The sequence below is a fragment of the Salvelinus namaycush genome, unplaced genomic scaffold (genome assembly GCF_016432855.1).
Source record: "Salvelinus namaycush isolate Seneca unplaced genomic scaffold, SaNama_1.0 Scaffold677, whole genome shotgun sequence".
Classification (NCBI taxonomy): Eukaryota; Metazoa; Chordata; class Actinopteri; order Salmoniformes; family Salmonidae; genus Salvelinus; species Salvelinus namaycush.
Genome location: NW_024061394.1, coordinates 70,001 through 85,392, shown reverse-complemented (window position 1 = coordinate 85,392; position 15,392 = coordinate 70,001). Strand labels below are relative to the sequence as shown.

Below are 15,392 nucleotides of genomic sequence, written 5' to 3'. Positions count from 1 at the left end.
AGTCCAGTGTGTGTGTTGGGGTGTCAGTGTAAGTATGTGTGAGCCTGTGGGTAGAGTCCAGTGTGTGTGTTGGGGTGTCAGTGTAAGTATGTGTGAGCCTGTGGGTAGAGTCCAGTGTGTGTGTTGGGGTGTCAGTGTAAGTATGTGTGAGCATGTGGGTAGAGTCCAGTGTGTGTGTGCATAGAGTCAGTGTAAGAAAGTTAGTGCAAAAAAGGGCCAATGCAGGTAGTCTGGGTAGCCATTTGATTAGCTATTCAGCAGTCTTGTTAAGCAGTTTTATGGCTTGGGGGTAGAAGCTGTTCACTGTCTTGTGGGTTCCACACTTGGTGCACTGGTAACGCTTGCCGTGCGGAAGCAGAGAGAAGAGTCTATGACTTGGGTGGCTGGAGTCTTTTAACATTCTTAGGGCCTTCCTCTGACACCGCCTGGTATAGAGGTCCTGGATGGCAGGGAGCTCAGCCCCAGTGATGTACTGGGCCGTACCCACTATCCTCTGTAGTGCCTTGCAGCTGCCGTACCAAGCGGTGATGCAGCCAGTCAAGATGCTCTCAATGGTGCAGCTGTACAACTTTTTGAGGATCTGAAGACCCATGCTGAATCTTTTCAGCCTCCCGAGGGGGAAAAGGCTCTGCCGTGCCCTCTTCACAACTACGTTGGGTGTGTGTGGACATGTTAATTCCTTAGTGATGTGGACACCGAGGAATTTGAAGCTCCCGACCCACTCCACTACAGCCCCGTCGATGTGGATGGGGGCGTGTTAACCCCTCTGTTTCCTGTAGTCCACGATCAGCTCCTTTGTCTTGCTGATGTTGAGGGAGAGGTTGTTGTCCTATCAGCACACTGCCAGGTCTCCCTCGGACCTCTTTCTCGTCAGTGATCCGTCCTACCACCTTCACGTCGTCAGCAAACTGGATTATGGTGTTCACCCACGCAGTCGTGTAGTACAGGAGTGGACTAAGCATGCACCCCTGAGGGCCCCTGTGTTGATGGTGGATGTGTTGTTGCCTACCCTCACCAGCTGGGGGCGGCCCATCAGGAAGTCCAGGATCCAGTTGCAGAGGGAAGTGTTTAGTCCCAGGGTCCTGAGCTTAGTGATGAGTTTGGAGGGCACTATAGTGTTGAACGCTGAGCTGTAGTCAATGAACAGCATTCTTACATAGGTATTCAATTTGTCTATGTGGGTGAGGGCAGTGTGGAGTGCAGTTGAGATTGTGTCATCTGTGGATCTGTTGGGGCGTTATGTAAACTGGAGTGGGTCCAGGATGTCTGAGATGTTGGAACAGCCTTGCCATAGCAACAGCCTTGGAACCAACAACTCTAGCCAATCAGGGCCCATCTGTCATTGACAACAGCCTCTCAGCTCAGCAACACCAGACATGGACAGACCATCTGCAAGACACTCCAGAGAGGGCACGCCAGCACAGACCATCACAGACCATCACAGACCATCTGCCCATCTACGTCAGCCCCAGACATCTCTGGCTCATTTAAAAAACGTATACAAACTGTACTATAGGCCTATTGGTTTTGAACAACAGTGTTTCGTATAAGTGGTATGACTGGATTCAAGAGGAACAAATTGTGGCAGTTTGTCACGTAACAACCACAAAACTATGGTAATGGAACTTCAGTGTGACTGAGCGCATCAGCTGAAGGCTGAGGGAGTTGGACCCAGCATGGCCCTGTCAGAGCTAAACTAACGCCAAGTCACAGCTTCCGCCGTCCGGCTGATCACACATAATCTTGACCTGTCATCATCGTTACACCCCATCACTCAGACATGAGCTAATCAGACACCATGCTGTTCTGCCTGTCTGTCTGTTTACAGCTAAAACACCAAGTGTCTCTTACATGTTTCAAGAGGAACAAATTGACGACACTACGTGCAAGTTTGTCGGCATGTCAACATGCTACCGTAATGCACAATCACACAACTGACTGCATCAGTTGCATTCAGAGGGAATTGGATCCAACACGGCCCTGTCAGCACTAGGCTAGCTAGGCTAACACCAAGTCACAACGTCCGGCTGATCTGAACCTGTCATCATCACTATGCCCCATCACTCATCTTAGAACAAATCATCATCCTGTCTGTCTGTCTGTCTGTCTGTCTGTCTGTCTGTCTGTCTGTCTGTCTGTCTGTCTGTCTGTCTGCCTGCCTGCCTGCCTGCCTGCCTGCCTGTCTGTCTGTCTGTCTGTCTGTCTGTCTGTCTGTCTGTCTGTCTGTCTGTCTGTCTGTCTGTCTGTCTGTCTGTCTGTCTGTCTGTCTGTCTGTCTGTCTGTCTGTCTACAGCTGACGGCCCGTCTCTGTAGCCGCTACACGAACATGACAGCCAGTCATATAAATTGAGAATCATATAGGGTCTACTCTGGGGCTGTGTGATCATGTATGGTCTGGTCATGCCAACAGGTCTTGTATACATTAAAACAAGGCAGTTTATGGTCCGGTGCCACATTTTTCCCCAATGTAACCCTAAGCCTCCGTATCAGCCACCCAAGCACTAGATTTAAGTGACTACACCAGGCCTGGGTTCAAATACTATTTGCTTTATTTCAAATACTTTAGCTGTGCTTTTCTGAGCTTGCCTGGCACAACTGAACTAATGGTGTAGACCCAAAAGTGCAAACTTCTCCCATCTGTCACTCCAGGAAGACATAATCAAACGCTCAGATTATTTTCAAGGAAACAAGTACTACTTGAACCAAGGTCTCTACTACAGTGTACTTCTGCCTGTGTGATTCTATGATATCACATGTTTCTTCTCTGCCTGCCACTACTGGGTAAACTGTCGGCTGGTTGCAACAACACTGACGTGCAATCAGACTGAAGCCCTGTGCCAAGAAGTGGGGAGCGCAGTAAATTACCAGCTGACGAAAGAATGGAAAAAGGTGTGTTTTGGGTTTCTTCCCTGGGACCGTCGGGAGGCTAGAATGGAGGGATGAAGGGAGAGAGGCATATAGAAAAAGCTGTCCAGCTTTTCCCTGCTGTTCCGTGGATGCAGCCTGGGATACAGAGCTAATGGATTCTCCCCGGCAATGAAACAGTATTCAGGTTGCAGTCCAGAGCAAGGAGGGAGAGTAGAAGGGAGGGAGCCACCTGAGATGTTTCCCACAGTACTGGCCTGGAGATTAGGAAGGAAGGAAGGGATGGAGGGAGCCACCTGAGATGTTTCCCACAGTACTGGCCTGGAGATTAGGAAGGAAGGAAGGGATGGAGGGAGCCACCTGAGATGTTTCCCACAGTACTGGCCTGGAGATTAGGAAGGAAGGAAGGGATGGAGGGAGGAGGGGTGGAGAGATAGAGAGGGAAGAGAGTGAATGGTAGGGGTGGGGTGGGATGGAAAGGGGAAGAAAGGAGAAATGGGTGAAGGGGAAAGATGGATAGAGGGATAGAGAAAGAGGTGGAGAAGGAAAGAGAGAGGAAGAGAGAAGAGATGGGGTGAAGGGGAGGGATGGAGGGATTCATAAATCTCTCTCTCTCTGGCAAGCGGTACCGGAGCGCCAAGTCTAGGACCAAAAGGCTCCTTAACAGTTTCTACCCCCGAGCCAAAAGACTGCTGAACAGCTCATCAAATGGCCACTGGACTATTTACACATTGACACCCCCCCTCCATTTGTTTTTACACTGCTGCTACTCGCTGTTTATTATCTATGCATAGTCACTCTACCCCTACCTACATGTACAAATTACCTTGACTAACCTGTACCTCGCCACATTGACTTGATACTGGTACCCCCTGTACATAGCCTCGTTATTGTTATTTTATTACTTTTTATTATTTTTTACTTTAGTTTATTTGGTAAATGTTTTCTTAACTCTTCTTCAACTGCATCGTTGGTTAAGGGCTTGTAAGTAAACATTTCACAGTAAGGTCTACACTTGTTGTATTCGGCGCATGTGGCAAATAAAGTTTGATTTGATTTGTTGCTGCTGTTTTGTGTTTGTCAAACCCCACAGCCTCAGACCCTCTCTCATAGCCGTGGCGAATCGTGTCGTTCCGAGTAACCCAATTCCAACCCCGCACCCCACCAAAACTTCAACACACTTTAGATTACTGTCTGACATCCGCACTGCCTGCCTTTTTGGGGGGGGGTTGCCATGGCGATCGACAACAACAGTGTACACACACGCACAGGACAGGGCCTGCAGTCAATTTTCCCTCCGGCATGCCCCCCTCTCTCTCCGTACCCCTCGCCCCTCTGCCCAGTGTCTGCCTGCCCCTCTTCTCGCCTGGCTGGTCTCACAACTTCTGACCTGTTTCAACCCAGCAGCACTGCAGACAACACTGGCCCACTGTGGCCACACGGGAAAACTGCTCAACGACAACAAAAGGCATCTTTATGATTAGCTCACACACACAATGTCGCTCTCTCACTTAGTCACTCAGTCACTCATGTTTTTTTAACTAGGATGAAGTCGTCCCTAGACACTGATCTTGGGTCAGTTGGATTATGATTTGTGGTTCTTACCTTCTTTCGTTGTCGTCGAGGTGAGCAAACAGCACGTTCTTGGAGATGGCCTTGGCCAGAGCAGTCATGGTCTTGTAGTCCTTAGGAATCACCTGAGGGACAACAGAGCAAACATCATGGTCTTGTAGTCCTTAGGAATCACCTGAGGGACAACATAACAAACATCATGGTCTTGTAGTCCTTAGGAATCACCTGAGGGACAACATAGCAAACATCAGGGTCTTGTAGTCCTTAGGAATCACCTGAGGGACAACATAACAAACATCATGGTCTTGTAGTCCTTAGGAATCACCTGAGGGACAACATAGCAAACATCATGGTCTTGTAGTCCTTAGGAATCACCTGAGGGACAACATAGTAAACATCATGGTCTTGTAGTCCTTAGGAATCACCTGAGGGACAACAGAGCAAACATCATGGTCTTGTAGTCCTTAGGAATCACCTGAGGGACAACATAGTAAACATCATGGTCTTGTAGTCCTTAGGAATCACCTGAGGGACAACAGAGCAAACATCATGGTCTTGTAGTCCTTAGGAATCACCTGAGGGACAACATAGTAAACATCATGGTCTTGTAGTCCTTAGGAATCACCTGAGGGACAACAGAGCAAACATCAGGGTCTTGTAGTCCTTAGGAATCACCTGAGGGACAACATAGCAAACATCATGGTCTTGTAGTCCTTAGGAATCACCTGAGGGACAACATAGTAAACATCATGGTCTTGTAGTCCTTAGGAATCACCTGAGGGACAACATAACAAACATCATGGTCTTGTAGTCCTTAGGAATCACCTGAGGGACAACATAGCAAACATCATGGTCTTGTAGTCCTTAGGAATCACCTGAGGGACAACATAGCAAACATCATGGTCTTGTAGTCCTTAGGAATCACCTGAGGGACAACATAGCAAACATCATGGTCTTGTAGTCCTTAGGAATCACCTGAGGGACAACATAGTAAACATCATGGTCTTGTAGTCCTTAGGAATCACCTGAGGGACAACATAGCAAACATCATGGTCTTGTAGTCCTTAGGAATCACCTGAGGGACAACATAGCAAACATCATGGTCTTGTAGTCCTTAGGAATCACCTGAGGGACAACATAGCAAACATCATGGTCTTGTAGTCCTTAGGAATCACCTGAGGGACAACATAGCAAACATCATGGTCTTGTAGTCCTTAGGAATCACCTGAGGGACAACATAACAAACATCATGGTCTTGTAGTCCTTAGGAATCACCTGAGGGACAACATAACAAACATCATGGTCTTGTAGTCCTTAGGAATCACCTGAGGGACAACATAGCAAACATCATGGTCTCTCAAACAGGAACCAGACTACAGCACCTTCATCACAGAAAATGGAATTGATGGGCATCAATACAATTGATTGAATTCCATTTAATACTGTACCCATTGTCTTTCCTATTTGTCATGCCATGTCTACATGGTTAAAACGTTTTTTTTAAACTTCCCCAAAAAGCATTTATTGAAAAGAAAAGAAAACACTAGAGCTATACACATGTAGCCAGGCACATGCACATGAAGCCAGGCACATGCACATAAATCAAAAGAGCTCAATGCACAGATATAAGCACATTACAGTACATTTAAATAAACCCTCCTGTCTGTACATAATTGAATGCAACCCATCTGTTTGACTCAGATCAGTGTACGTGTGTGTGTGTGTGCGGCTGTGTGCCTATGTGTGTGTGTGTGTGTGTGTGTGTGTGTGTGTGTGTGTGTGTGTGTGTGTGTGTGTGTGTGTGTGTGTGTGTGTGTGTGTGTGTGTGTGTGTGTGTGTGTGTGTGTGTGTGTGTGTGCAGCCCTTCGCTGTGAGTTCACGAGGCCCTGTGCTCATTCATAAAACATGCATTTTCATGTCCATGTCTGAACCAAAGGACTGTTTGGGGGAATGATGCGGGCCAGCCACATTTCCTCAGAGCCCACTACAAAGACTACTGCCTCTGTATTTAAGGAAAGACGTTCTAGGGGGAAAAACTTAGAGCTCTGAGCTCTGCAGATGTGTTACTGTGGGGAGAAGAGAGAGGGAGAGAGAGGGAGAGGGAGAGAGAGGGAGGGTGAGAGAGAGAGAGAGAGAGAGAGGGAGAGGGAGAGGGAGAGGGAGAGGGAGACAGATGGAGAGAGAGGGAGAAGAGAGAGGGAGAGGGAGAGAGAAGGAGAGAGAGGGAGAGAGAGAGAGAGAGAGAGAGAGAGAGAGAGAGAGAGAGAGAGAGAGAGAGAGAGAGAGAGAGAGAGGGAGAGAGAGAGAGGGAGAGAGAAAGGGAGAAGGAGGGAGAGAGAGAGAGGGAGAGAGAGAGAGAGGGAGAGGGAGACAGAGGGAGAGAGAGGGAGAAGAGAGAGGGAGAGGGAGAGAGAAGGAGAGAGAGGGAGAGAGAGAGAGAGAGAGAGAGAGGGAGAGAGAGAGAGAGAGAGAGAGGGAGAGAGAGAGGAAGAGGGAGAGGGAGAGGGAGGGAGAGAGAGGGAGAGAGAGGGAGAGAGAGGGAGAGAGAGGGAGAGAGAGAGAGGGAGAGAGAGGGAGAGGGAGAGAGAGAGAGAGGGATAAGGAGAGAGATTGAAAGGGAGAGGAAGAGGAAGAGAGAGGGAGAGAACTATAGCAAGACAGAATCAAAGAGATGCCAGTGGGAGAAAGACGGAGATAGTACTGTAAGAAAGAAAGCGTCCGTGCTCTGAGGGAAGCAGCAGTCTGTAGGCTGTAATTAACTTAAAGCAACAGATGGATCAACATGAAGAGAACCACAGCTACAACAGCAGCAGACTGGCTGAAACATTCATGAGGCCACTGCAGTACACTACCAACATCAACCCTCTGTAGTCTCTATCAACCATCTGGAATGCTGGAAATAGACACTTTGCTCCAAAGAGACAGGCTATACTCTTTATAGATCGAGGGGTAGAGAGAGGGTTACTAGAGTCTTTATTAATAGAGGGGTAGAGAGAGGGGGTACTAGTCTTTATGAATAGAGGGGTAGAGAGGGGTACTAGAGTCTTTATGAATAGAGGGGTAGAGAGGGTTACTAGAGTCTTTATGAATAGAGGGGTAGAGAGGGTTACTAGAGTCTTTATGGACAGGTGTAGAGAGAGGGGGTACTAGAGTCTTTATGAATAGAGGGGTAGAGAGGGTTATTAGAGTCTTTATGGACAGAGGTGTAGAGCGAGGGGGTACTAGAGTCTTTATGGATAGAGGGGTAGAGAGGGTTACTAGAGTCTTTATGGACAGAGGTGTAGAGAGAGGGGGTACTAGAGTCCTTATGAATAGAGGGGTAGAGAGGGTTACTAGAGTCTTTATGAAAAGAGGGGTAGAGAGGGTTACTAGAGTCTTTATGGACAGAGGTGTAGAGAGGGGGTATTAGTCTTTATGAATAGAGGGGTAGAGAGGGGTACTAGAGTCTTTATGGATAGAGGTGTAGAGAGAGGGGGTACTAGAGTCTTTATGAATAGAGGGGTAGAGAGGGTTAATAGAGTCTTTATGAATAGAGGGGTAGAGAGGGTTACTAGAGTCTTTATGGACAGAGGTGTAGAGAGGGGGTACTAGAGTCTTTATGGATAGAGGTGTAGAGAGGGGGTATTAGAGTCTTTATGGATAGAGGTGTAGAGAGGGGTTACTAGAGTCTTTATGGATAGAGGGGTAGAGAGGGTTACTAGAGTCTTTATGGATGGAGGGGTAGAGAGAGGGGGTACTAGAGTCTTCATGAATAGAGGGGAAGAGAGGGTTACTAGAGTCTTTATGGATAGAGGTGTAGAGAGGGGGTATTAGTCTTTATGAATAGAGGGGTAGAGAGGGGTACTAGAGTCTTTATGGATAGAGGTGTAGAGAGAGGGGGTACTAGAGTCTTTATGAATAGAGGGGTAGAGAGGGTTAATAGAGTCTTTATGAATAGAGGGGTAGAGAGGGTTACTAGAGTCTTTATGGACAGAGGTGTAGAGAGGGGGTACTAGAGTCTTTATGGATAGAGGTGTAGAGAGGGGGTACTAGAGTCTTTATGGATAGAGGTGTAGAGAGAGGGGTTACTAGAGTCTTTATGGATAGAGGGGTAGAGAGGGTTACTAGAGTCTTTATTAATAGAGGGGTAGAGAGAGGGGGTACTAGTCTTTATGAATAGAGGGGTAGAGAGGGGTACTAGAGTCTTTATGAATAGAGGGGTAGAGAGGGTTACTAGAGTCTTTATGAATAGAGGGGTAGAGAGGGTTACTAGAGTCTTTATGGACAGGTGTAGAGAGAGGGGGTACTAGAGTCTTTATGAATAGAGGGGTAGAGAGGGTTACTAGAGTCTTTATGAATAGAGGGGTAGAGAGGGTTATTAGAGTCTTTATGGACAGAGGTGTAGAGAGAGGGGGTACTAGAGTCTTTATGGATAGAGGGGTAGAGAGGGTTACTAGAGTCTTTATGGACAGAGGTGTAGAGAGAGGGGGTACTAGAGTCCTTATGAATAGAGGGGTAGAGAGGGTTACTAGAGTCTTTATGAAAAGAGGGGTAGAGAGGGTTACTAGAGTCTTTATGGACAGAGGTGTAGAGAGGGGGTATTAGTCTTTATGAATAGAGGGGTAGAGAGGGGTACTAGAGTCTTTATGGATAGAGGTGTAGAGAGAGGGGGTACTAGAGTCTTTATGAATAGAGGGGTAGAGAGGGTTAATAGAGTCTTTATGAATAGAGGGGTAGAGAGGGTTACTAGAGTCTTTATGGACAGAGGTGTAGAGAGGGGGTACTAGAGTCTTTATGGATAGAGGTGTAGAGAGGGGGTACTAGAGTCTTTATGGATAGAGGTGTAGAGAGAGGGGTTACTAGAGTCTTTATGGATAGAGGGGTAGAGAGGGTTACTAGAGTCTTTATGGATGGAGGGGTAGAGAGAGGGGGTACTAGAGTCTTCATGAATAGAGGGGAAGAGAGGGTTACTAGAGTCTTTATGGATAGAGGGGTAGAGAGGGTTACTAGAGTCTTTATGGATAGAGGGGTAGAGAGAGGGGGTACTAGAGTCTTCATGAATAGAGGGGTAGAGAGAGGGTTACTAGAGTCTTTATGGATAGAGGGTTAGAGAGAGGGGGTACTAGAGTCTTTATGAATAGAGGGGTAGAGAGGGTTACTAGAGTCTTTATGGATAGAGGGGTAGAGAGGGTTACTAGAGTCTTTATGGATAGAGGGGTAGAGAGAGGGGGTACTAGAGTCTTTATGGATAGAGGGGTAGAGAGGGTTACTAGAGTCTTTATGGATAGAGGGGTAGAGAGAGGGGGTACTAGAGTCTTTATGAATAGAGGGGTAGAGAGGGTTACTAGAGTCTTTATGGATAGAGGGGTAGAGAGAGGGGGTACTAGAGTCTTTATGAATAGAGGGGTAGAGAGGGTTACTAGAGTCTTTATGGATAGAGGGGTAGAGAGAGGGGGTACTAGAGTCTTTATGGATAGAGGTGTAGAGAGGGGGTACTAGAGTCTTTATGGATAGAGGTGTAGAGAGGGTTACTAGAGTCTTTATGGATAGAGGGGTAGAGAGGGTTACTAGAGTCTTTATGGATAGAGGTGTAGAGAGAGGGTTACTAGAGTCTTCATGGATCGAGGGGTGGAGAGAGGGTTACTAGAGTCTTTATGTATAGAGGTGTAGAAAGGGTACTAGAGTCTTTATGAATAGAGGGGTAGAGAGGGTTACTAGAGTCTTTATGGATAGAGGTGTAGAGAGAGGGTTACTAGAGTCTTCATGGATCGAGGGGTGGAGAGAGGGTTACTAGAGTCTTTATGGATAGAGGTGTAGAGAGGGGGTACTAGAGTCTTTATGGATATAGGTGTAGAGAGAGGTTTACTAGAGTATTTATTGATAGAGGTGTAGAGAGGGGGTACTAGAGTCTTTATGGATAGAGGTGTAGAGAAAGGGTTACTAGATTCTTCATGGATCGAGGGGTGGAGAGAGAGTTACTAGAGTCTTTATGGATAGAGGTGTAGAGAGGGGATACTAGAGTCTTTTTGGATAGAGGGGTAGAGAGAGGGTTACTAGTCTTTATGGATAGATGTGTAGAGAGAGGGGGTACTAGAGTCTTTATGGATAGAGGGGTAGAGAGAGGGTTACTAGTCTTTATGGATAGATGTGTAGAGAGAGGGGGTACTAGAGTCTTTATGGATAGATGTGTAGAGAGAGGGTTACTCGAGTCTTTATGGATAGAGGGGTAGAGAGAGGGGGTACTAGAGTCTTTATGAATAGAGGGGTAGAGAGGGTTACTAGAGTCTTTATGGACAGAGGTGTAGAGAGGGGGTACTAGAGTCTTTATGGATAGAGGTGTAGAGAGAGGGTTACTAGAGTCTTCATGGATCGAGGGGTGGAGAGAGGGTTACTAGAGTCTTTATGGATAGAGGTGTAGAGAGAGGGGGTACTAGAGTCTTTATGGATATATGTGTAGAGAGAGGGGGTACTAGAGTCTTTATGGATAGAGGTGTAGAGAGAGGGGGTACTAGAGTCTTTATGGATAGAGGTGTAGAGAGAGGGTTACTAGAGTCTTCATGGATCGAGGGGTGGAGAGAGGGGGTACTAGAGTCTTTATGGATAGAGGTGTAGAGAGGGGGTACTAGAGTATTTATGGATAGAGGTGTAGAGAGAGGGTTACTAGAGTCTTTATGGATAGAGGTGTAGAGAGAGGGTTACTTGAGTCTTCATGGATCGAGGGGTGGAGAGAGGGGGTACTAGTCTTTATGGATAGAGGGGTAGAGAGGGGGTACTAGAGTCTTTATGGATAGAGGTGTAGAGAGAGGGGGTACTAGAGTATTTATGGATAGAGGTGTAGAGAGGGGTTACTAGAGTCTTTATGGATAGAGGTGTAGAGAGAGGGTGTACTAGTCTTTATGGATAGAGGGGTGGAGAGAGGGTTACTAGAGTCTTCATGGATCGAGGTGTAGAGAGAGGGGGTACTAGAGTCTTCATGGATAGAGGGGTAGAGAGAGGGTACTAGAGTCTTTATGGATCGAGGGGTAGAGAGAGGGGGTACTAGAGTCTTCATGGATAGAGGGGTAGAGAGGGGGTACTAGAGTCTTTAGGGCTGGGAGTAGTGAGAGTTGGGGGGGATAGTGCTTACATACAGGGCCTACTAGCCACTTTGAAGCTGGGAGGGTATAGACATAGAGAGGGTTTACTGTCTACTGTCTAGCCTCTTTACGAATGGCAGCGGATGGGAACAGAGAAAGGGTCGAACCTCTTTAAGGCTGAAAGTAGATAGACAGAGAGTGTCTGAAGTCTAGCCTGTTAGTCTACAAATGGGAGAGGAAGGGTAGAAATGGTATCTAGTCTGTTGAAGGGAGTGGGAGAGGAAGGGTAGAAACGGTATCTAGTCTGTTGAAGGGAGTGGGAGAGGAAGGGTAGAAACGGTATCTAGTCTGTTGAAGGGAGTGGGAGAGGAAGGGTAGAAACGGTATCTAGTCTGTTGAAGGGAGTGGGAGAGGAAGGGTAGAAACGGTATCTAGTCTGTTGAAGGGAGTGGGAGAGGAAGGGTAGAAACGGTATCTAGTCTGTTGAAGGGAGTGGGAGAGGAAGGGTAGAAACGGTATCTAGTCTGTTGAAGGGAGTGGGAGAGGAAGGGTAGAAACGGTATCTAGTCTGTTGAATGGAGTGGGAGAGGAAGGGTAGAAACGGTATCTAGTCTGTTGAAGGGAGTGGGAGAGGAAGGGTAGAAACGGTATCTAGTCTGTTGAAGGGAGTGGGAGAGGAAGGGTAGAAACGGTATCTAGTCTGTTGAAGGGAGTGGGAGAGGAAGGGTAGAAACGATATCTAGTCTGTTGAAGGGAGTGGGAGAGGAAGGGTAGAAACGGTATCTAGTCTGTTGAAGGGAGTGGGAGAGGAAGGGTAGAAACGGTATCTAGTCTGTTGAAGGGAGTGGGAGAGGAAGGGTAGAAACGGTATCTAGTCAAACGGTATCTAGTCTGTTGAAGGGAGTGGGAGAGGAAGGGTAGAAACGGTATCTAGTCTGTTGAAGGGAGTGGGAGAGGAAGGGTAGAAACGGTATCTAGTCTGTTGAAGGGAGTGGGAGAGGAAGGGTAGAAACGGTATCTAGTCTGTTGAAGGGAGTGGGAGGAAGGGTAGAAACGGTATCTAGTCTGTTGAAGGGAGTGGGAGAGGAAGGGTAGAAACGGTATCTAGTCTGTTGAAGGGAGTGGGAGAGGAAGGGTAGAAACGGTATCTAGTCTGTTGAAGGGAGTGGGAGAGGAAGGGTAGAAACGGTATCTAGTCTGTTGAAGGGAGTGGGAGAGGAAGGGTAGAAACGGTATCTAGTCAAACGGTATCTAGTCTGTTGAAGGGAGTGGGAGAGGAAGGGTAGAAACGGTATCTAGTCTGTTGAAGGGAGTGGGAGAGGAAGGGTAGAAACGGTATCTAGTCTGTTGAAGGGAGTGGGAGAGGAAGGGTAGAAACGGTATCTAGTCTGTTGAAGGGAGTGGGAGGAAGGGTAGAAACGGTATCTAGTCTGTTGAAGGGAGTGGGAGAGGAAGGGTAGAAACGGTATCTAGTCTGTTGAAGGGAGTGGGAGAGGAAGGGTAGAAACGGTATCTAGTCTGTTGAAGGGAGTGGGAGAGGAAGGGTAGAAACGGTATCTAGTCTGTTGAAGGGAGTGGGAGAGGAAGGGTAGAAACGGTATCTAGTCTGTTGAAGGGAGTTGTAGAGGAAGGGTAGAAACGGTATCTAGTCTGTTGAAGGGAGTGGGAGAGGAAGGGTAGAAACGGTATCTAGTCTGTTGAAGGGAGTGGGAGAGGAAGGGTAGAAACGGTATCTAGTCTGTTGAAGGGAGTGGGAGAGGAAGGGTAGAAACGGTATCTAGTCTGTTGAAGGGAGTGGGAGAGGAAGGGTAGAAACGGTATCTAGTCTGTTGAAGGGAGTGGGAGAGGAAGGGTAGAAACGGTATCTAGTCTGTTGAAGGGAGTGGGAGAGGAAGGGTAGAAACGGTATCTAGTCTGTTGAAGGGAGTGGGAGAGGAAGGGTAGAAACGGTATCTAGTCTGTTGAAGGGAGTGGGAGAGGAAGGGTAGAAACGGTATCTAGTCTGTTGAAGGGAGTGGGAGAGGAAGGGTAGAAACGGTATCTAGTCTGTTGAAGGGAGTGGGAGAGGAAGGGTAGAAACGGTATCTAGTCTGTTGAATGGAGTGGGAGAGGAAGGGTAGAAACGGTATCTAGTCTGTTGAAGGGAGTGGGAGAGGAAGGGTAGAAACGGTATCTAGTCTGTTGAAGGGGGTGGGAGAGGAAGGGTAGAAACGGTATCTAGTCTGTTGAAGGGAGTGGGAGAGGAAGGGTAGAAACGGTATCTAGTCTGTTGAAGGGAGTGGGAGAGGAAGGGTAGAAACGGTATCTAGTCTGTTGAAGGGAGTGGGAGAGGAAGGGTAGAAACGGTATCTAGTATGTTGAAGGGAGTGGGAGAGGAAGGGTAGAAACGGTATCTAGTCTGTTGAATGGAGTGGGAGAGGAAGGGTAGAAACGGTATCTAGTCTGTTGAAGGGGGTGGGAGAGGAAGGGTAGAAACGGTATCTAGTCTGTTGAAGGGAGTGGGAGAGGAAGGGTAGAAACGGTATCTAGTCTGTTGAATGGAGTGGGAGAGGAAGGGTAGAAACGGTATCTAGTCTGTTGAAGGGAGTGGGAGAGGAAGGGTAGAAACGGTATCTAGTCTGTTGAAGGGGGTGGGAGAGGAAGGGTAGAAACGGTATCTAGTCTGTTGAAGGGAGTGGGAGAGGAAGGGTAGAAACGGTATCTAGTCTGTTGAAGGGAGTGGGAGAGGAAGGGTAGAAACGGTATCTAGTCTGTTGAAGGGAGTGGGAGAGGAAGGGTAGAAACGGTATCTAGTATGTTGAAGGGAGTGGGAGAGGAAGGGTAGAAACGGTATCTAGTCTGTTGAATGGAGTGGGAGAGGAAGGGTAGAAACGGTATCTAGTCTGTTGAAGGGGGTGGGAGAGGAAGGGTAGAAACGGTATCTAGTCTGTTGAAGGGAGTGGGAGAGGAAGGGTAGAAACGGTATCTAGTCTGTTGAAGGGAGTGGGAGAGGAAGGGTAGAAACGGTATCTAGTCTGTTGAAGGGAGTGGGAGAGGAAGGGTAGAAACGGTATCTAGTCTGTTGAAGGGAGTGGGAGAGGAAGGGTAGAAACGGTATCTAGTCTGTTGAAGGGAGTGGGAGAGGAAGGGTAGAAACGGTATCTAGTCTGTTGAAGGGAGTGGGAGAGGAAGGGTAGAAACGGTATCTAGTCTGTTGAAGGGAGTGGGAGAGGAAGGGTAGAAACGGTATCTAGTCTGTTGAATGGAGTGGGAGAGGAAGGGTAGAAACGGTATCTAGTCTGTTGAAGGGAGTGGGAGAGGAAGGGTAGAAACGGTATCTAGTCTGTTGAAGGGGGTGGGAGAGGAAGGGTAGAAACGGTATCTAGTCTGTTGAAGGGAGTGGGAGAGGAAGGGTAGAAACGGTATCTAGTCTGTTGAAGGGAGTGGGAGAGGAAGGGTAGAAACGGTATCTAGTCTGTTGAAGGGAGTGGGAGAGGAAGGGTAGAAACGGTATCTAGTATGTTGAAGGGAGTGGGAGAGGAAGGGTAGAAACGGTATCTAGTCTGTTGAATGGAGTGGGAGAGGAAGGGTAGAAACGGTATCTAGTCTGTTGAAGGGGGTGGGAGAGGAAGGGTAGAAACGGTATCTAGTCTGTTGAAGGGAGTGGGAGAGGAAGGGTAGAAACGGTATCTAGTCTGTTGAAGGGAGTGGGAGAGGAAGGGTAGAAACGGTATCTAGTCTGTTGAATGGAGTGGGAGAGGAAGGGTAGAAACGGTATCTAGTCTGTTGAAGGGAGTGGGAGAGGAAGGGTAGAAACGGTATCTAGTCTGTTGAAGGGAGTGGGAGAGGAAGGGTAGAAACGGTATCTAGTCTGTTGAAGGGAGTGGGAGAGGAAGGGTAGAAACGGTATCTAGTCTGTTG

The 15,392-nt window shown here is 47.7% G+C and overlaps 1 protein-coding gene across 1 annotated transcript in view; it reads right to left on the bottom strand.

Moving 5' to 3' along the window:
- Positions 1 to 4,470: 4,470 nt before the first annotated feature.
- The window catches only part of LOC120042409 (cAMP-dependent protein kinase type I-beta regulatory subunit-like), a gene marked incomplete at its 3' end in the record, with an annotated part of 51,723 nt that continues 40,801 nt past the window's right edge, over positions 4,471 to 15,392 (bottom strand). Inside the window, exon 4 of the mRNA XM_038987243.1 lies at positions 4,471 to 4,562. Coding sequence (XP_038843171.1) covers positions 4,471 to 4,562 — 92 coding nt within the window. The remainder of the gene's footprint in view (positions 4,563 to 15,392) is intronic.